The 22,026-nt window shown below is 43.3% G+C and overlaps 3 protein-coding genes across 4 annotated transcripts in view; 2 read left to right on the top strand and 1 right to left on the bottom strand.

Moving 5' to 3' along the window:
* The first annotated feature begins 179 nt into the window (after positions 1-179).
* Positions 180-8,132, top strand: LOC135388721 (ubiquitin-conjugating enzyme E2 R2-like). Of its 2 annotated transcripts, none has more exons than XM_064618466.1 (5): positions 180-485; positions 1,008-1,094; positions 2,123-2,220; positions 3,873-4,007; positions 7,911-8,132. In XM_064618466.1, exons 1-5 carry the CDS (start codon positions 309-311, stop codon positions 8,071-8,073), a joined length of 660 nt encoding a protein of 219 aa, XP_064474536.1. In that variant the 5' UTR covers positions 180-308; the 3' UTR covers positions 8,074-8,132. The 2 variants fall into 2 exon arrangements, with proteins under 2 accessions (XP_064474536.1, XP_064474535.1); XM_064618465.1 differs by lacking the exon at positions 7,911-8,132 and adding an exon at positions 5,479-6,667.
* A 47-nt stretch (positions 8,133-8,179) lies between these two features.
* On the top strand, positions 8,180-21,674 carry LOC135388724 (ADP-ribosylation factor-like protein 15). The gene is made up of 4 exons (XM_064618469.1): positions 8,180-8,428; positions 9,125-9,332; positions 10,905-11,110; positions 14,215-21,674. The coding sequence occupies exons 1-4, from the start codon at positions 8,366-8,368 to the stop codon at positions 14,344-14,346; spliced, it is 609 nt and encodes a 202-aa protein (XP_064474539.1). The 5' UTR covers positions 8,180-8,365; the 3' UTR covers positions 14,347-21,674.
* The window catches only part of LOC135388722 (COMM domain-containing protein 10-like), a 21,870-nt gene continuing 14,466 nt past the window's right edge, over positions 14,623-22,026 (bottom strand). The window contains exon 7 of the mRNA XM_064618467.1: positions 14,623-14,842. Coding sequence (XP_064474537.1) covers positions 14,753-14,842 — 90 coding nt within the window. The 3' untranslated portion in view covers positions 14,623-14,752. The remainder of the gene's footprint in view (positions 14,843-22,026) is intronic.

Here is a 22,026-nt window from a genome sequence, read left to right as displayed (position 1 = left end):
TTTGCCGCCGTCCGCGTTTCTATCGTCTGCAGGTAACAAAGTTTTACGGAACTGCTAAATTTTGTTGGAACTTGCATACAAATGAAGTATGAGACAAATTCCATGTTTAGATAGGCTTTGTACCAAAAAATAATTCTCGGAAGATGTAAAAATCGTAATAGCAGACATTTCCGGTGACGTCACTCGTAACCATCTTTGTGGTGTTTTGACGCAGGGAATTCATTGTTCGTATAACGAACGGGGAAGGAATAAAGATCGGCGGTGTATTAGCTTCCTCCGTTGCGTGCTGACCCTCACGGGCTCAGAAAATGGCTCAACAGCCGACCAGCAGTGCATTACGAGCCTTGGCCCTAGAATTCAAGAGCTTACAAGAGGAGCCCGTCGAAGGTTTTCGGGTGAAGCTCGTCAATGAGGACAATCTTTTTGAATGGGAGGTTGCTATCTTTGGACCGCCAGATACGCTATACGAAGGAGGATACTTTAAGGTAACCGTATACAACTTCTCTTTCTTTGTTCTTTGAAGTGTAGAAGCTGGTCTTTGCATCTTGCAAGCGTACGCGCTGAAACGAGGCCTACGATGCGCATTATCTCCTTCGGATATTTTGGGCACCAGCAATGTGCAAGTAATGCAGTCTGACTGCAGAACCAAAGAAGACGGCTGTTACTCAGTTTTAAAATACGTCAACGTGAAATATACGACAGCGCCGAACAGCTGATCTTTGATTGCTTAGGCCTAGTGATTCATCAAAGGGTTGCGGAACTTTGGTCATAGCTGTGTCTCCTCTCTTGCGAAAGGTATACCTTGCGACGTTCATGATACCTTCCGTTCACAGTATGCTGGTCGTACTTCGAAGAGCAGTATGGAAAGGAAAAGCATTATACGACACGTCGGAATTTCCTCCATAAACACTTCGCTCACTCTATAAGACATTTGTGTGAAAGGATGTTTATACTGCTGCATGGCTGAATTGCGGATTTTACCCACAAGTTTAATGTCTTTGTTGCAGGCCCACATGAAGTTCCCTCCTGACTACCCCTATTCGCCACCAACAGTACGCTTCCTCACAAAAGTTTGGCACCCGAATGTGTACGAGGTAAGCAAAGAGTGACTGAAGTACACGGTTGCGGTATCACTTAGGTCTGCAATGTCTGATCTTCTGCGCCTACGAACTACGAAACTTTACAATACAACAACACGTAGGGTGGAAACGAAAACACACAATTCGACCACATATTTGTCCTAGTGTCCACCATACCATTGCCATCAAGTGCTCATACCTTTTCTGAACCTTTGGCCATCCTTTTGCATTTCTGCTTTCAAATCTCGTTACAGCTTTTAATGCCTGGTGAACTTCTCATGTATGTAAAAACGGTCAATTCTGACTTGATTTTTACAGAATTGTGCTGTATTTTGTGACCTGTTGTAGGGTGGTTCTTTGTTAATGCAGAATTTGCGTATTTCTGTTTGTTTATGTTTCTGGCAAGTTTAATGTGTAACACCTTTGCATTATGGTTTAGCTTAGGGTTAAATTAAAGTAAATTTCACCAAAGTAAATTCTACACTCTACACACTTTGTGGAACTCTCCAGCAGAGGGAGAGCCCCCTAAATTCTCTCCTACATGCAACTTTACTGCTCTAAAAAATCTGAACAAACCAAAACTCTTACATGTGCCTAGTCCCTTAAGAAAAATGTGGAGGCCATCAAGAATGTCTATCCTCTAGGGTTAATTAGCTTAAGCCCATGGCACTGGCTTGTGCAGTGGCTGGTGACATGTCCTTCGGAAGTTAAGGTAAAGAATTGTAAAAAATAAAACTAGAAAAGCACACAGAGCACACAGATACTTCGTAGGATGACACTTCAGAAGATAATAAATACTTTTTAAGTGTAAGCAAGTAGTCTCAGGGGGACTCTTACACGATGCAGCATCATGCAGATACAAAGCGAAAGAAAAAACTTTTTTTTTTTTTTTGGAGTGCCTCTAGTGGAGTTGGTCTAGTGCTATAATACGATCTGTTGATATTAATATACTCATATTATGTACTGTGCTGAGCAAACTGGTGGAAAAAGCATTGCCACGACTTGTCTGTTGTAGCAAAGTATTAATGCGAAACTCATTTCAGAATGGTGATCTCTGCATCTCAATCTTACATCCACCCATCGACGATCCACAAAGTGGTGAGCTGCCTTGCGAACGCTGGAATCCAACACAAAATGTCAGGTGAGTACTGGCTTCTAACAACTGTGAGGATGCTTCCCAAGACCCTGCCGTTGATGTCATGGTCTCACAACGGGAGTGCAAATATTGGGTTGGGTCCACATGCTTTAAATGGATACTCTGGAGCCATTGATTTTGAGATCAGGGTTCTACTAAGTTGCATGGCATAATTGCTTCGCACAACAAAAAAATGGAAGGTACTAACAGGAATGGCACAGCGTCGAAAATGCTGACTATAAACTAAAAGCTTATATTATATAAAGAAGTAAAATAGAAAATGAAATTACAATTGCACTGTGAATCTAAGCATCAAAGAAGGCGTGTGAGAGCACTGTTGTAGCTTCGGTTCGTGTCAGGGCTGGCCTGTTACTAACAATACATATACAGGGTGCCTTTTTTTATACAGATTTTTTCTAAAAAAAAAGACTAAGGGCTATAGACACCCTGTTTTCACTTCTATCATCTCTTTGCCGGCGGACATTCTTGGCCATCTGTTGCTAAACCGTCGAGTGACTAATTACCTAAAAATCGCTAATTAACTTTTTAATTATAAAAGCTACAAAGTTGTCCCAGTGAGAACATCCGTTCCCTTCGGTCACCTGATACCGTAGCCGTTTTCAGAACAAAAATCTGTTCGATAGATGGTCCGCAAAAAAATTGTGAAGGAACACCGTTTTTTTTCTTTATTTTATTCATGGTGCATCTCCAGAGACACTTCTTCCTTTCACTCTCAATGTGAAAGGGTGAAGGAGCACAGTGCCGCCTCGTGCGTGGAAGATGAGCTTTAACTTGCAGAAACAAAACAAAAACAAATGTATTGGGTGACGCTATCGAGACTGCCCTTATCTTTGGGTTGCATTTTCTGTTTTCTTTTAATCTTTTTCCAGGATGCAAAAGGCGATAGTGTGCTCTTTCACCCTCTCACATTGGGGGTGAAGGAAAGATGTGTCGCCGAAGATGCCCAATGAACAAAAGAAAAAATGTGTTCCTTCACGAATTTTTTGCGGACGATCTATCGAACGGATTTTTGTTCGGAACATGGCTATGGTATCAAGTGACCAAAGGAACAGATGTTCTCATTGGGACAACTTTGTAGCTTTTATAATCTTTTATAATTAAAAAGTTAATTAACGATTTTTAGGTATTTAGTCATTTGACGGTTGAGCAACAGATGGCCAAGAACGTCCGCCGGGCCAGAGATGATACAAGTGAAAACAGAATGTCTATAGCTCTATAGTTTTTTTAATGAAAAATCTGTATAAAAAAAAAAGAAACCCTGCATATAATATTTCAGCATACCAGTGGTACCTTGCACACACAAGGCAATAACCTAAATGTACTCTGTGTATGCCACGGGCGGATCTAGAGGGGGGTCCGGATGTCCTGACCCCCTCCTCAGTTTCTGTCTTCACATAGCGTTTAATTGACCCTAGATTGGGTATCTAGCATGCTGTCCATGGCTAGACCCACTCCTCAGAAAAATCCTGGATCTGCCTCTGGTGTATGCTTCTGCATACGCATAGATGGCCTGCCAGTAATTTATCTAAAGCCTTCGAAATTATCATTTTGTCTCTCTCAGTGCAATATTTAGTGTTACTGAAGAAAGAGGATGCCCTGCATATTCACTGCTAAGTCTTTTGACCCTTTGATTGCAGAACTGTGCTGCTCAGTGTCATCTCCCTCTTGAATGAGCCCAACACTTTCTCTCCTGCCAACGTGGATGCGTCAGTCATGTACCGCCGCTGGAAAGACACTAAAGGAAAGGACAAGGAGTACGAGAACATCATCAGGTAATTTTGGACGTAGCTCTACACTGGGAATGCTTTGCCGTTCATTAATGCGGAGAGAAGGCAGTGAGACAAAGCCAGTTTTTCAGCATGTGATTTTTGCAAAGCAGTGAGAATTGCAGGATGTTCTCACTTGGTTGCTGGAGATTTCAGTTTATATAATGGATGTAACGATACACATAAATAAGTGGAGGTAGAGGTGGAAGTGTGAACAAGTAGATTTTACAGTTGCTAAAAGCCACCTTCTAGTGCATTTTATTTTACAAAATTTATAGTACAGTCGAACCTCGTTACAACGAAACGCGATATAACGACATTTGCGATAGAGCAAAATAATTTGGATTCCCCGGTAGAAGGCCATAGAGATCAATGTATTTTAACTCCAGCTACAACGAAACACTTTTTAGCCGCCGCCTCGATACAGCGAAAGAACGGGATAAGGTTTATGACCCCAAAGCCGACTTTAGGGTCACGAAAACAAAGGGCGCAAGTAGTGTCCTGTTCCCGTGGCAAAAGATGTCAAGCGCGATTAGGGTCAGGAGGAATCTGATGCCTACAAAAGGAAGTCTGAGTCATCGGAATGTTAGGGATTTTCCTGTTGAGGCTTCTCCTTTTCGCACTGATTTTGAACTGTCCGGTTGCAGCCAACTGCAGGACAAAGGTGCCATCGCGCGCTTGTGGGAAACACTTTGTTCGCGTGGCCGCGTAAGTGACGAAATCAGCCTAGATGATTTTCTTCACCGGGATAAACTTGCCGTAGCAATGGTAGACGCACTGCCATAGACGTAGAACATTTGCGGGATCACAATACCATATGGAGAAAGCTGCGGAGGCTTTGGCGGCATACGAATGCGTGACACCGCGTCTTCTAGGCACGACGCAGGCGCGGATAACCGGCTATTTCACGCAAGAATAAAATGCCATAGGTGCCCGTTGTCGCTGTATTTGTAGTTGTTGTCATTTATCACGAAAAACTTTTTCGCATCGTGGCGGGGGTTATCGACACCTATGTAGAGCACGCGCCCTCTCAGAGGTCGCGATCCGTGACCTTCAATTCGATACAACGAAAGAAATTGCGGTCCCCGCGCGTTTCGTTATGTCGAGGTTCGACTGTACTTGAGTATTTTCAATCAGGCAGGTAGGTACTCTGGTATTATTGAAGAAAACCCTTCCTAGTCATATACAATGTAAGAACGGTGCACCAGACTGTGGCATGATTATAGCACCAGATTATAACATGGAGGGGCTGCAAAATAGATAACTACTCTTTATTAGGCTTGTTAGATTATTTAGCCACATCACCTAGCATCACGATCTGCATGTATTGCTGCTTTCAAGCTGAATATTGCCGTATATTACCTAAATGGTCTGCCTTAATTTAATTTTTTTTTCTCCCTCCCTCTCTACCTCACTTTCCACTTCCGTATCTTTCCTTCTGCCTTTCCTCTTTCCTTCCCCCCTTTTCCCTCTGAAGGAAGCAAGTGTCGTCCACACGTATAGAAGCTGATCGTGATAACGTGACTGTGCCGATGACGATCGACGAGTACTGCGTCAAACACCGGCAAAAACTTCCAGACGACCCCGCGTCAGCTGCTGAGGCGGACATGACGGACTTTTATGACGACGATTACGACGATGATTTGGAAGATGACGAAGAGGAGGATGAGGAAGAAGAAGAAAGGGGTGACACAGGTCCAGGAGGAAGGGATGACGAAGATTCAGGAAACGGGGAGTCCTGATGTGGCTGTGTGAAAAAAAAGAACGTGAACTGATGTTTTTTTCGCGCCGAGGATCGGAGGGTCTTCGAGGAGGGAAGGGGAGCTTGTTCACTTTTTATGTTTTTCTGTCAGTTGATATACGAGCCTCGCATAGGCATGAGGCTTTTTTTGATTGGTAACCTGGAGCAGTGTGGTGGGGCATCGGATGTTTCCGTAGGTTATGTGAGCCAGGGAGAAGGCTTTCGCTAATCACCCGTAAGCTATTACAAAAAAAGTGCTAGATGATTGGCTGGATAAGGAGGTAGAGAAAAGCTTTGTGCTCTCCAGACTCCTAAACTATAACTTTAGTTTACCATCCGCTGCTGCCTGCTTCTCAAAAGCACTTGGCTGACGAGGATTCTCTGTCTAGCAGTGCTTAATTGTGGACTTTTCGGCCGCCGTTCGAGGATAATGCTGGGGTTTTCCCCCACTTTTACCATCTCCGGGAAAAACCACGAGTACTTGTCGGTGGAGGCGTTCAAAATGGGACTTAACTGCTGCTGTCTTATGCCAGTTTGTGTTCACTATGTGTAGCCTTGTGAAGGAGCTGCTACACTGTTGTTCCCGGGTAATGGCACATCTGCTCTCTGCGCTTCTGCCATGGACCTCGCGTGAATGGAAAATTTAAAGCCGTTATTTATGTATGGAGAGAACCCCCTTCCTTCCCCTTTGCGGACTAAACATGCTTGCTAGTGGTAGCAGGTCTTGAAGCTCAAACGGCTTTACTGAGTCTTGCTTCAAAAAAACACGTGCATCGGCCACTGCTTCCCTATTTAAGATAATTGCTTTTTTTTTCTTTTTAAATACTTTTGTGGAATGTTGTCCATATGAGGCTGTTTTGAAGGGTGTGATGTGGCATTTTTGTTTTCGTAAAAGTGACTTATAAATAAAAAGAGACTGAGCCGAGATGAGCTTGTGCGGTTGAACAGTAATGTCATCGCGCTGATGCGTATGTGGCATTCTATACTTTTTTGCTTGTTGCTCTTGCTTTCTTTCACAGGACTTTATGCACAATTCCCCAAACGAATGTTACGATGTTTTATTCCAGTGTCATGTGACAAAGGCTGCTGCAGCATTTGCTTTGGTATCTCTTGCAACCAGGGTTGCCAACTGTTGTCATGAAAAATATCTGCTCATTGAGCGGGATCAAAAGAGAGAGGAGGAGGAGCAGAGTGTTGGACAAGGAAAATACCAGAAGGGGAAGCGCTCATTCAGATCCCTGTGCACAAAAACGTTTTTTCCCTTTTTCTCCTCCTCTTACCTTTTTTCCTCCTTTTTCTGTCTGAACTGTTCAAATTGCAATGAAACTGCTGGTATCGCCTTTGAACCAGCAACTGGCACGGGCAAGTAATGACCAGTGGTAACCCTGAACTGAGAAAAGTGGCAAAGACAGACTGTGCACATGGCTACTTTTGAACCAGAAGCACTATTTGATGCATATTTGCTGTCCCTTTGTGGTATTTTGACAGAGCTCAACATATTTCTTTGCCAGTGATGGCCATTTTGTTGCGCTTTCTTTCTTACTTCGGCATCGCAAAATCTGGAGGAGAATGATGGTTTTTAGAGGTCCCCACCGCTAAGAACGTTATGCCTATAGGGTTGTTGCAGTGAAGTTTGCACAGCGCCATTTCGGGCCCAAACGGCCACAGATCCCAACAGTAGGTCGTTTCATCAGCGTGTTTTGCATGGTGTTTCAAACGGTATGGTGCCAAGGAAGCTACAAAACCTGTAGGAAATCCACAGAAAAAGCGGTGCTTCTTGAAAAGTGCGAACAACTCGAGACTGTATTTAAAGGTGCCGCGTCGTCTCCTAAACGACCGCGTGTTGCACAATTTGGGGCGCTGACGTTGCTGCTCACTCGCGTCACCTGGCCCAGAGAAACAGGTCTATGGTAGAAGGACTCTCCAAAGCCCTTGTTGTGTAGCGGTTATTTACCGCATTTTTACGACGTGGAGAGCAAGGTAGTTTATTGTAGTATTAGTTCCTAGCTTTCTCGATACATGTTTACCGGGTGATCGGCTTGCCACATGGCCGCACGCGGCGGCATACTGCGGGCGCGGCGTGCGCCTCACGCTGACGCGCAAAACGGTTGTTGGCGCTGATACGCGATGCATGTGCATCCAATGTAAATTATTTTTTTTGTCAACAGGACGTGCGTGTTGGAGAGCAGGAAAGAAGCTGAAAAAGACAACGTAAACATTCCAATGACTGTCGCCGACTACGTTGCGAAGCAGACGACAAAACCTGTCGACATGGCTGTGGACCTTATAGACACTTTCTATGACACGACAGATGAAGACGGCGCCGATTAAGTGAAAGTTAACGAACTTTTGTTGATGTACATACAGCGTTAATACAGTGATATGCTACAGATCTTGTCGATTACTTTATTATGCAATCCGCGTGCGCGCTGCACACAACTTGTCCATTCGTCCTGGCAACCAGTGTTTCCAGAAACATGGCGACGCGCTGAAAAGAAGTAAACAAGAACAGGCTCCTGCCTTTTAGTTTTTCCGACCGTGCCAAATATGATGAGGATAACTCCGCAAAGGTTCTGTTGACAAATCTGGCGTTCCGAAGGGCGGACATTGAACTCGCACAACCATGCCGAAAGTCATGGAGAATATTCAAATAGGTTTTGCAGGATGTCGGATAGCTCTTCGGAGGGTAAATATACCTTTCTGCATTTAACATTAACTTTCATGTGTGTTAACGGAATGCCCTGCAGCTATCTAAGTGATGCTTACCCGTGTTACCCTATTTAGTGAAGTTTGTGTTTGGAATGCAACGTGTGAAAATTAAGGTGAACTATGCTGGCAAAATCAAAAGGTCAAAAGGTAACTCCTCGCATCGGACACGCTTCTGGAAGCTCTTCCAAGCAGTATGCAGTGCACTTCCAGATTAATGGAGTGATGCAAGAGTAATATACCAACGTCCAAGTACCAACTTTTTAAGGAATTCTGAAGAAAGATGAAGTGCAGCATGTTGCTGACTCCTCAAGCAGATGCGAGCCATTTTGATAGCCAATTACACACAGTGCGAGGCGAAACTGTATAATAGAGGAGAAACAAACTTATTCATAAGCACAACAAGAACCGTGGGGAAGTGCAAGAAAGGAGGGTGTGCTGTAATGGGTCGTACAGAAGAGATATCAAATAATTGTACACGATAAGGATATGTGATGCGAAAAGGACTTGGACCTTACCATGCGGCTTGCAGCTATTGAGTATGTTTGAGGAGAACCTCTGAAAGCCAAAGATATTGAATCAGAGAGCAAGCCAGTGCATCATTGTAAGCACATACAGCATCACTGGCTCTTATCTTGGAAGATGCTCTAACAATAGACCCTTTGCATCTGTGCAGTGTTGCAAGTGGCTCACCTGCAGCAACAAAATCGTTGAACCAAGGGAACAGTATGAAGTACTCTGTCTTGGACTCACAGGGGCAGGGAAATCCACTGCACTGGCGACATTGGTCGGAGAACCAACAGAGGGCATAGAGCCGACTTCAGGTTTCAACATTAAAACCCTGCCCGTCAACGATACTGTGCTGAACATAAAAGAGCTTGGAGGTACATATTTTGTTTGTATATCTTCAGGGGCATTAGGCATTACAGCCGGGGGTGGGCAAAGAAGGAAACTAAGCAAACATGAGGAGTACATGAAAACGCATGCAAGTAGCGTGTATGTGGCTCTTCGCTACACCTCACCTCACACATGTACGCCATGATACTGAGCACTTTGAACATGTTTGTCCTGTCATGTCCTGTTGCTTCATGTCCATCCGTTGTCGTCCTTCAATTTGAAACAGTGTCATTGTATCCAATTGAACGCTTCTCACATACGAAATAAGTCACATAAATAATTACCAAATTCTTTGCTGTCCACAGCTGGGGTTAATGGTATATGAAATATAAAAAAAAACTGCAAAGAAAGAATACGCTATGCAGTAGTGAGATGAGTAGCATGTAGTTGAGCTGTCTGTGCAGCTCCCCTGTTTCCCTCTCTCCCCTGTTACCCATGAAGCAACCTCATCGGCCAACTGGGCCTCATTGGCTCCCACTCTAGGGGCCTTCTGCGTCTGTTCGCCTCACCGGAGGAAGTACAAAACAGCCATTCAAAAATCGAGGAAGGCATTTATTACCATACGTGCACCCGTGATGCCGTCGATACGTGACCAGCACGGTGGATCCTCCGGGAACTCCCGGGTGGGACATACTCTGCGCCTCAACTTTTGAGGGGGAGAAGTGTTGTGTCCTGTCATCCGGACGACGCAGACCGTACTTATAGACGTGAACTTTGATAACGATTTGCGGGTGTTTAGGTTGTTCTCTTTCTTGAGATTGTTGTGTTGCACTTTCCTCTGCTACTGGACCCCCCGAGAGTGGAAACTCTGGTTTCCACGCACCTTACAAATAAAGGGGTACCAGCTAATAGCTCAAGGTTGGGTGTGCATGGTTTCTCCGCGGAGAATCATGCGCTCTACGGATAACCCCTTGTTGCTGCCTTGTGAGTGGACAGACTCTTTGTGACGTGGTTTCTTCAAGCTTTAACTTCTCCTCCGAGAAGACTGTTCAGACAGACTGTCTAGCGTATACGAAAAATGTATTGCATTATTAAAATCGATGAGACCCTCAGACAAAGACAAAGGATGTACATAAAGGTGATGATGACACAGCACTTCACTCTTTTTCATATTGCATTCATTGTAAAGATATAAAGGCATTATCTTTGTGTAGCTTGTTCCCTGCATTCCAATCTTAGAAGACTGTTGCGAAACAAATAATGCAAAGGTTTGTTTTTACACGACCACAAGTATACAGCTGTCTTCTTCAATTTGCATTAGATTTTATTTTTTTTCGATGTCGGGGCACATAATAATCATCCACTAGAATTTTACAACTAACCTTGACAATTACTGATGCCACAGGCATCGTGTACTCTCTCGGTTCGGGAAATTCTCACGTCTTGTACCACAAAGGCTTGTAGTGGAGCATTGCCATAGACCAGTCAGATAAATCATTAGCTAGGGCACATGCAGTGGCACATTGCAGGGTTAGGCTATGAAATAATATACGCCAACCTTCCCAGGAGAAATGCCGAGTGGCGAACATTATGTAACAAAAGAAACTAAATTGTTGCAGGTACGGATGCCATCAGACCATTTTGGAAACAGTACTTTGACGGTGTGCATGGGGTACTCTTTGTCTTGGATGCGTCTTCGGGAGAAGCTTCACTCAAAGCAGCGAGAGAGACGTTAAAAGAGGTGCTATCGGATGCAATGCTCAAAGGCAAACCATGTGTCGTCCTTGCAACCCACCAAGATGTGAATGCGGCATCGGTCCTCCAGGTATAATGATCTATTCTCTCTCTACAAACATAGCTGTCTGTGGGTGCTGCTCTTATGAATCCTTTTGGCAGTAAGACAACCGAAAACATTGAAATTAAAGTGCCATAATTTCACGCGTATAAGCCGCGGCTTATGCGCAATATTTTTTTTTCTTACGGGCACTGTGCGGCTTATCTAGACTATTTTTTCCCGGTATTTTCCCCATACACCGGTTTTAACGAAAGGGCCGACAGTGTCTCTGGAACAGCACCGCCCTGCCAATGCACGAACAGTGCGTAACAGGGGCACGTCCACATTCGTGTAGACTGACCTTCCTGGTGCCTTCCCTAAAGCAACTTTAACGAAAGTGGTAACAGTGATTCATGTCTTCTGGAAGGCCACTGACCCGTCGATGCATGAAAACACGCAACAAGGGCACAATCCAATCTTGGTAGAACACTAGAACTGACCTCCTTTGTTGTACACCATGCCGACCCCTGAGTATGGACAACAGGGTTTATGGCCTTCTCTATGGTCTCCTTGGTCGCACAAATCGCCCGCGGCTTATCCGCGAGTGCAACTTATCTGCCCAAAAATTTTCAAAACATTCCTAAAAACGGGTCCTGCGACTTATCTGCAGTACGGCTTTTATGCGTGAAATTACGGTAACATGAAATGATCGTGGTAAGGTACTTTAGAAAGCAAAAAATGGGCCTGGTGGAAAGGTTACAGTGTGTTCCTTACAGTGATGCTTAATGGCTTGTAATCCTAGTTTCTGCCACTCCAGACTTTCTCTCTCTCTCTATATATATATATATACACATTTTTTTAGTCCTTCGATGCTCTGTTAATACCATTAACATCAAAACTGACTGAAACAGATAACTCGCAAAACTTGTAGTGCCACCTGTTGTGTGTATTACGAGAGCCTGCGAGAACCATGGGAAATACGTTCTCTTTCGCATATGATCACGGAGCGACGCCATATCGTCTGTCTTTACTGTGTCGTATAATTGCATTTCTATTACACGTGAATTGATATTCAGTGTGGCATTATAACAGATGTTTAGTTATTTTGTAAGTTATTTCTTCTCTACACTAAAAATTACTGCAAAATAAACCCAGGACAAGAAATACAGACAAATTCTCGTTGTTTCGATGTACTCCTTGTCTTGGGTTTATTTTGCAGTCTAAAAATTATCGTTGTATATCGTGCAGCATGATTAAGGCCCCTGGGTTTCTGCTGCGGCAAATTCAAAATTCTGCGGCGCCGACTTGTAAAATCCGCGATTTTCCGCAGCAAGCAATCAACGGCTGCTTGAAATGGAAAACACTTCATTTTCTTGGATAATGTGGGAACAATAATACTTTATAGAATTAGAGATTGAAAGCACCGTTGTGGCTCAGCATTACATACATGATATCTTGTGTTTTCCTCTGACAAAGACAAATGTCTGCCACCTGCAATCATTTTATACCTGCTGAACGATCTTTCAGCATGTACAGAGTTTATAGGAACTTTAGAGGAAGATTATAGGAAGGAGCTTACAATATATGCCCTGTGGAAGTTACAGGACACCCTTTTTGTTTCTCAGCTGTAGGCATTATCTAAGAGTCCCTAAAGGCAAACTCCCAGACATCAAATCAAAGTCCCCCACTGCCACTGCTAAACTGCACACGGGAGGGATTCCGCCCCTTCCTCAGGCGAAGTATGCAGAGTAAACTTGGACTAACGTTATCTGAAGCTAAACTACAATCTGTCTGTGCTGGTCCTGCAGCATGGGCAGTTTCGTAAAGCAGGCTTCACCTCATGCAGGGAAGCTTCAGGTGAAGCCCACTTTCGGGAGGTGTCGTTCGTATTCGGCGAATAGTCGGAAATTCGAATATTGAGTATTCGATTCGCGAATGAAATACTTCAAGTGATTGATATTTGATTCGAATTCGAAAACTCGAATATTCGCACACCCCTAAAAATAAGGGATTCCGTGAAATTCCGTGCCAAACGAAGGATTCCGCGATGAATTCTGGATTACGCTATATTTCGCGGAATCGTGGAAAACCCAGGGTCTTAAGCATGATTGTCGGCGATCAAGTCACACCGCATCGTGTTCTTCCTTTTCCATGTTGGATATGCTTATTCGAGACAGCATTATCTGTTAAGGTAAAGTGAAGGTAATTTACCGAGGTAAGGGTAATTTAGAGAGCGATAACGATATTGTTTCGTACAGGCAAATGTGGAACCGAATTGTCGCGACGTTCACGAGCTTACGCTGTTCGGTGTCTTTTTCTTACATAGATGATTCCGGGTTGACCTCAAATGCATTGTCAGTAAAACAGGTCTGTGATTCCCTTCAGCGCAATCAGCTTGAACAGAAATCTTGTGCTGCTGCATGTCCGCACAGGAAATAACACGCATGACCCATCGAAGATACACTTGCACTGCGGCGGTCTGGAGAACTGAACTCTCAGCGTGTATCGTGTAACTCACACGAGCGACATTCCCTGCAGAAGCAGAAGACACAAAAAACGTCATAGCTTTCCGAGCGTGAGCGCTCAATGTCCAGTGTTCACGTACACTGCTAACCGTGGGGAATATCCTGCGACACAGCCACAAGATATTCCATAGCAGACCACAGGAAAGACGCTGACGGTGTCGTCTGCTAAGTGCGCAGTACGCCACTCCAGATATTCCGCACCGTGTGAATGCTTAACAGAACACAGGATGGAACTTCGTCTCTATGAGCAGTGTTTTCGCTTTTTCGTCCACTAGAATCTTTCGTGAGGATGTCGCTCGTGTGAATGCACAGTTACAGTGCTCCGCGCGCTGTCGCGTTGCCTTCTGGGATTTATGCAAGTCGTCTGTTGAGAACTATAATGGTTATCCTATTACCGCACACAGTCAGCATGTGTGCAGCGTTAATCGTCATTTGCGCTGCTGCTTTCATGTACGACCTGTGGGCATCTGGAAGGCCTTGGCTATTTTACGTCCGGCTTGTTCTTGCCACAGACAAATTGGCACGGTTTTAGACTTTCTCAGGAAAAGTTAGTGTGCGACCTTATACTATTATGAAGCACTGAGAGAAGAGGTCTGTATAGAAAATATGAGCATGTACATTTCACAACAGGTGGAGCAACTCCTGCAGGGTATTCTACATGGTAGGAAGTTCACGGTGCTGCCATGCTCACGTGGTGAACGGCAAAGTGTGCTCAAAGGGCTGGAGACACTCACGGACTACATGACTGCATCACAAAAGTGACCTCCCTGCAGCGTGTAAACTGAAAGAACAATGCTCAAGTGCACTCATTTTTATCTTTCACTTTGGCTTCATGATGCAACATTTTGTGGCAATCTGGATAATCACCTAGTTGGAAGGAAATTACATTCATGCACCGTGGATGTGCATCTGAGGAGCACAAAAGTTCAAGTCAAACAAGTCAAGTCAAGCCAAGTCATGTCAAGGAGCACAAAAGTTGGCCTTATGCATGTGTTGCCAGTCAGAGTGACAAAGATACAGCCCCAGTGACCAAGGAATGGCGAAAGGCTAATTTTTGCAGCTGTTGAATGGCCAGCTATGTAAGACACGTCACAAAATAGACTGTGACATCAGACATCAGCTATGCCACATAGAGATTGCAATGTCCTAGTCACGGGAGCACATTCCTTTAGTGAATGATCTTGTTTGAACACTTGAGATGGCGCTGACATCGCTGTTGTAACCGCGGTGCTTTGCTGTTTCTAAGCAGAGACTGAAACTGAAACAAATACCGGTTTGGTTACTGTTATGGTTCACATCCCAAATTATGCAAGGGGTTCATTTCTTGTTCTGAGTTTCCCCCTTTTAGTGATTATGGGTAATGGTAATTCGAAAACTAAGAGAGGTATTCAAATGATACAAGTTTTTTTTCTTTCTTTCTTTCTTCCTTCCTTCCTTCCTTGCATGATCCACAACCTCACTGCGTCCCTCACTTCATCATCCGTGGGGAATGAATGCCTTTAATTTAGGGTCCCTATTTAAATTTGAGGAGGAGTGGAAATTGCAGGGTGCCACATCCGAGTGTGAAGGGTGCGGGATGGGATGGGATCGAATTTCAACTCCACCAGTCACCTCCATATTTTTTAAATTTTTCAATCAGTCAATGAACTTCACAAGATCCGCTGTGGTAGCGCGCAATGTGTGTGACCGAGCTTGATTGTGTTCCAAGACTACTGGCTCAGTGGATTGTGAACAAGACTCGTACGTCTTCTCAAGCGTTCCTTCCGTTACAAGAGATTTTCGGTTCGGCACCGGTTTCAAGCCCCTGTCTAAGCACATATGAGAAAACCACGACCTACTAGATTGTAACGACCATGTCATAGGCACCCCTTCCCAGCGTCGCATTTGGAAGCTAGCGGTGGCGCTACTCATCGGCCCGGCTATTGCTTACTCGATTTCTGCAATACTTTGTACTTCAGCTTACCTTAGTATTTTTGCACAAGCGCTGGATGTCCCACGGGAGATGCTTCTTTCTAAAGTTGATTATCATCATCATTCTACGCGTTTTCAAAGGAGTTGTTGCTGTCGTCTGCTACGGTAGTCATATGGCTGCTTCTGCGCGTTCAAAATTCAAATTTCCATTGTCCAATCATGATGTAGATGTTGCGGGCCGATGAGTAGCGCCCCTAGCGGATCGTGCAGACTGGCTCCTCATACGGGTTCCCGATTATGACATGGTCGTTATAATTTAGTAGGTCGTGGAGAAAACATAACGTCATCTACGTCCTTGTAAGTGAGCGTGGGCTCTGAGCACGAATCTCTGCAGGTGTGGTGGTCCCATGACTGTGTTTTATTATGCGTATTTTGTTTACAGTCGAAGTTTTGGGAAAAATGTGTTGCACTGAATGTACAGTGTTCCTTAAGCTCAAGGTGAAACGTTATGTTGTAAATATTGCTGCCTCCCTTATGTCTGATGGCACAACTAGCTGTCATGGTTCATGCAAAAGTCATGCTATAGCAGATGCATTTTAACTTGGTTATATACTGTATATGCTCGCATAATTAACACAAACATAGTGTTAAAAAGGGGAACATAAATTATGTGGCATTATGCATGATTTATTACAAATTATTTATTATAATTTGGCATTAATTATTTATGCATATTTATTGTAATTAGGTATTAATAGCTTATGCATATTTGTTATAGTTACAGTTATACATTATGTATTCATGCATTTTTCTTATAATTATGCATTATTATTACTTATTTATGTGTATTTATTATAACTATGCATGAATTATTACATTAATTAACAAAGAAACAAGCACGTGCTGTAGATTATGGTATGGTGGCCATCATCATATGGTAGTACGTTAATTATGTGAGCAGATACAGTAATAACCAAAACATTAGAGCCCTGCTTACCATTAGACCCCTGCTCCATATGCTCAATTTTGGAAGGAGTAACAAATGGTGTCACCAAGCTCTTGACAAATAATATAGTACCAAGAATGCCCAAGTAAGAATAGATCACTTGTGTAAAACCAAAAGCTTATGCTGCCACTTTCAAGGGAAACAGCATATAGAGATATATTGGCTACCATAAAAAGGGCCTAACAAAAAACTTATCTCTGAAATGCATGCTGCACAATTTTGCTTGTCTTTAGTAGTTGTTTTTAACACAGCCATGGCATCTCAACTAGTTCTTGATGTAATTCTAAAGCCACAAACTAGTGCATACTCCAGAGAAGAGACCGAGAATGTGTTTGCTCATATCCTACACTTTAGGTACAAGGGATGTTGGACATGCAACAGCTGCAGGGAGAGAAGAGCGAATTTAATTACTTTGCCACAACTAAGCATTCAAATGTAGAAATTGTCTTCAAATGAAAGCCAATCTTTGTTCAGTACATATTTGAGCATTCCTGGGGAAAGCAATATGTCATACATACTATGCCACAATCATGAGCAGAAGCAGCACATGCGTCTTTATGCACTGGCAGTCACCATAGGCAAGGATGCAGTTTAATCATGTCACACACTAGATTCATTGTCAGTCACAACGCACACCTTCAACTGTGTGTATGATGTTCTGAGGGTATTTACAACCCAGGTGTAATACTCAAATGGAGGGTTGGTGTTTGAACACACTTCAATTCATGATTGTTGTTTCATCGTAAACAGCCATTTTCATAAACACAAACTGTCTCAACTCAGCTTTTTCTTTACACATCTCCTGTTGGGTAGTGTTCCATATTTTTTTCTGTTTCATCTACAAAAGCCCTACACCACAACTTTTTTTTTGAGCAAAGCAAACCTTTTTTGGCTTGTTAGTATAACATTGGGAAAACAGGAATGCAAAACCTGAGCATGAGACAGAAGAAGAAACATGCAGACGACACAGGCACTCCCTCCACTTCTTCTCCTGTCTCTTGTTCAGGTTTTGCATTCTTGTTTTTCCCAACTTACTTTAGACTCAAACATCAGTACCATGCAGTGAACTTGATACAGTATTCAGGCAGCCAATGTAGATCAACGCAAGGTTTTGTGGTAGACAAAAAAAAAAGTTTTACGCAACGCATTATAACTAGAGCCTGAAGTTTTCGGGAACAATTTTTTTTTTGTGAAATTCGGGGGTAAAAATGGGGTAACTAAATATGTGCACTAGATTCATGCAAATTTTTGTGAAAAAACTTGAAATTCGGGGAGAAATCAGGCTCAGTTACTCAAACAAACTGTAGTGGATTGGTACACACGGTGATATAACTGCATTTGCAGCCAAACAAGTAAGTTTGTGCATTCCTACAGACATCCCAGTGAGGGAAATTTGCCGGGTAAAAATCAGGTTTCACCCTAAAGAGGCAACCTTCAATTCGGGGAAGAATCTGGTAAAACCCTAAAACTTCAGGCTCTAATTATAACCTAAGTCATTATCCATGTGGCATGTAACAAGGTGCAATCTACATGAATGCAACAGATGAACTGTGAACATTTGCTGCCTGCTTAATGTATGAAGATGTACAGTTCAGGTTGGTTCCAATTGCTATACCTGTGCTGTTGTGTGTATTTTGCTTATCTTTCTACAATGTATAAATTTTTGTGATCTGCAGTGTTTTCTGTAGGGGGGCGTAAAACACAGTTTGCCTCTCTAATGAGCTGTTTCAGTTAGTATTGGGGGGGGGGGGGAAGGGCGGATTTAAGGAGGGGCGACCCCCCCCCCCCATACGGCTGTGTTCCCTATGTAAAAACCCCATCTCCTGGATGATGCTGTGCCGCAAGGTGCAAAATTTCCTTGAGACTGCCCCCCCCCCATGACAGACCCTTAAATCCACCCCTGGCAGTGAGTCTTTCACATTGGAACAAGCCCTACTACATCATCCGGTATGATAAGAAGAAATGGAATACACAGGGTAAATTCTGGGCCGCCATTGCTACTCTCCCATCTCATCAACTCACTCAACTGTGCATTGTGAAAGGGCACTTCCCTGAGAAAGCAGGAAAAGAAAGTGCTGGAATGTTAGGTTGCCACATCAAAAGTTGTGAGAAGGGCAAAAGTAGAACATATTGGGAATACTGGGTGTATAAGGGTTGCATCTGAGAGGGCATGAAACTCCAGTCCAAATCGTGCAATGGGTGACAGCATAGCAATGTGGTTGAGAGGCCTGCAAAGTTACTTTTTGTCAAAAAAAAGCCGGGAAAAGCCTTCTCCAAAGAGCTTTCGGACACTTTAACGACAGAACACTATAGCCATAGTTACATTTATGTCTGAACAGTGGTCTTTCTTTTCTTTTTTGGATACCACAATGGGATTCTGTACATTTTCATCTACTACTGCTTTACTCCTGCCTAATTCTTAAAGATAATTTGCTTTCTCTTTTTGCATTACAGAGTTGTAGAACAGTTTCCTTTCTTTTTTTTTTTTTCATATGTGCCATCCTGCATATTTTTTGCTCAACAATTGCTCACTGAGTTGAGAATGTGTGCACACATAGATGTTGTGTATGGCAGATTGTAAACTGGCTGATGTCACGCACAAACTGTGCAGAATTGTTCATCTCACTCAAATCGGTATTTGTCCATTGGAGGGCCTCATTGCAGCACATGCCAGAGGGACGCAAGGGCGACACAGCAGCTTTGGTGGTTGTCTCAGTAATTTTGAAATAGGCAGTTCACTGTACAAACACAGCTTTACCACAGTATGCATTTTGGCTCATCTGTTGTTATTCTGCTAGCCAATACCCTTTACCAAAATGGTGCACATTCTAGTGAGCAGTTCTCTCCATGGCAACAGGCAGGCATTATTACAAGTCGGTGTTCCACCGCAGTAGTATGAAGCAGTGATTGGGGGTTGCATATGGGCACAACTGTTCAAGCTGTATCCAAGGAAAGTTATTTTTTGCAGTATACTCATTATGGTATGGGCGTGTACAGGGAGATATCAGAGCTAGTATATTTCATGGCAAAAAGCAAGCATGGAAGGATAGTGTAGAATTCTTTTTGTTCGGTGCAAGTTTGCTTAACAGTTGTTGAAGTTATTGTAATCTACAGTTTTGCTGCAATGCTTTGAGTAACATTGCAGTGTGTAGCAAACCATATTGCCATGATGGATGGATTCACTTGCCTAAGGGTAACTCTACACTCTTAAAAATGAACTTCACCGCATAGCCAACGGGGGGCGTCCGCCTTTTTTGTGACAGTTATGAACAGGATAAGTGTCACAAAAAAAAGGTGTACGCCTCCTGTTTTTTCAACAAATCGGGGCAGATAACGATATCGTTCGAGATGCTGGTTGGCTAGGATCGTGCTATGTGGTGAAGTTCATTTTTAAGAGTGTAACTGTTCACCACAACTCATAACTGGGCATGTAAAACTTGCAACAAAAATGTACTTGGAAGATTCAAACTAGTTACACAAGTGTAGCAGAAAAGCAGATGTCACTCAAATGCTGATGCGTAAAAATTAGAAATGGGACCAATCCAAAATTTATCGAATCCGAATCCAAGGAAGGTTCTACGAATCCACGAATCTTACGAATCTCAAATCTATCCAATCCTTTCTTTAAAAAGAGTTTAAAAAGCCAGGGAAAAAAACACACTTCTAGTGAAAAGTGTTTTGAAAATATGATGCGTTTGTTTAACGAAAAACAAATTAAATAATGCTTCAGTTTCAGGAGAAAATATACTCATGTAGTTCTTCTTAACGTAATTTATTTAACATGTTGTTCATCGACTACAAGAAATGCATAAATTCTCGAGTCCGAATTATTTCCATAAAACTAAGCAGCAATCAAAAGCAAAACCAGATTACTTTTAAACTTGTAATGTAACAGTTCCTGCCTGGACTCTTTCAGTCCCGAGCTCTATGAACAAACAAACAAGAAAACACCTGTCGGCCGATGAGGCTCTCGGTGGACTCCAGAGGCGCCAATTTGAAAAAGAGACAAACAAACATGGTTGGTGGATTCGAAAGATTGGATTCGCCGTTTTGGGCACTGGGATTAGGATTCGCGGATTCGGTTGGCACATCTCTAGTAAAAATGCTACAGAACAGAATGGTTTCGTCTACAAGCTCGAAAGCCCAAGAGCATTGCCATCAGAATTGCACCATTTGGCATAACAATTGGCATAGCAGTTTGGCGCATCTGCCAAACGTTGCACGGTACACCCACTATTTGTAGCTGTGGGATACTATCTATTCCAGTCACCTTGGTACAGTGCTGCTAGATTACGCCTCCTCCATTTTGTGTTTTTCACATCAGTTTATGCAGGCTTTGCCTTTACAATCACTCAAGCTGGACAACCAAGCAAAGCAAAATGGAATAAAAATGCTGATGAATGAGCAGGTAGTAATTACGGGAGCTTTCACTGCTCATCAGTATTAGAGTCTAGAAACGCATCTGTGCGGGCAATACGGGAAGAGTTGCTGATCTCACTGTGTTCATGCTCCTTATGTGCACATACATAGTGCTTCTCACGGGCCTGCCATCACGTTCCATACTCTTATGAATTTGACTATTCGCTGCGAGATCGACTTATAGGGGGTGACACTGTCACCTTCCTAGTGTGGATAACATGCGGGCCGATGTACGGAGTTGATTGTTCTTTTCCATAACTCTTGTGTATCTTCACCGGAAGATTACTTCTGCCACGATGGTACGATACTGCTTGGTTCCTCAATGATCCACCTACTGCGCTGAGTGGGGAATAAACGCGTAAAAGCAGACGACGCGTCCACACTGCGGTAGCTCTCCGCGGTGCGCCAACACCGTTCGATCTCGGAGCGAATAGGAGCTGTACTAGTGCAAATGTTGTCATGACAATGCTAGTTGTTCAGGTTTTTAAAGTTTACATGTGTGGCTGTTTGTAAATACTAGATTATATCGGTTGATGTAGAGGAAGGAATTGTCTTTTTCTGCTAGTCTACCTTAAGGCATTAAAGCAAAACCAGTTTTTAAGATCTGGTGTCTGTTTCTACACAATGCATGCGTGTAGCAGGGAGAATGGAACTATGCACTTTTCTCTCGGAAATAATGTTCTTGAAATGCCCACAGTTGTGTCATATGTGGTTTTCAGGCATAGAAGGGAAATAAAAAGATATACAAAAATTATGTATGACCCGTCACTGGGGTGCCACACAGTAGCGTCGCCACGGGGGGCCTGAGCACCCCCCCTCTACCTGCCTCGGACCGACCAACGCAAATCGTGCAAATCAGAGGAGAATATAATTAGGGTCCAGAATTTTAGACATTTGCATAAAATACCTATAAACGCCTAAACGCGACATTTTCAGGGTTGCTTGCCTTTTTTATCGACTCTATTGAATTATAGCCTTTTTGAATATTTTTAGATGCCATAACAGCTTTTTTTAGGGCTGCAAGTGCGAGTGCACCTTTCTTTTTTTTTTTCCTGTCTCTCTCTCTTTTACTTCAGTACCTTGGTTTGTTAGAAAGAGATCATGTA

The sequence above is a fragment of the Ornithodoros turicata genome, chromosome 3 (genome assembly GCF_037126465.1).
Source record: "Ornithodoros turicata isolate Travis chromosome 3, ASM3712646v1, whole genome shotgun sequence".
NCBI classification, from domain to species: Eukaryota; Metazoa; Arthropoda; class Arachnida; order Ixodida; family Argasidae; genus Ornithodoros; species Ornithodoros turicata.
This window is presented reverse-complemented; position numbering and strand designations above follow the sequence as displayed.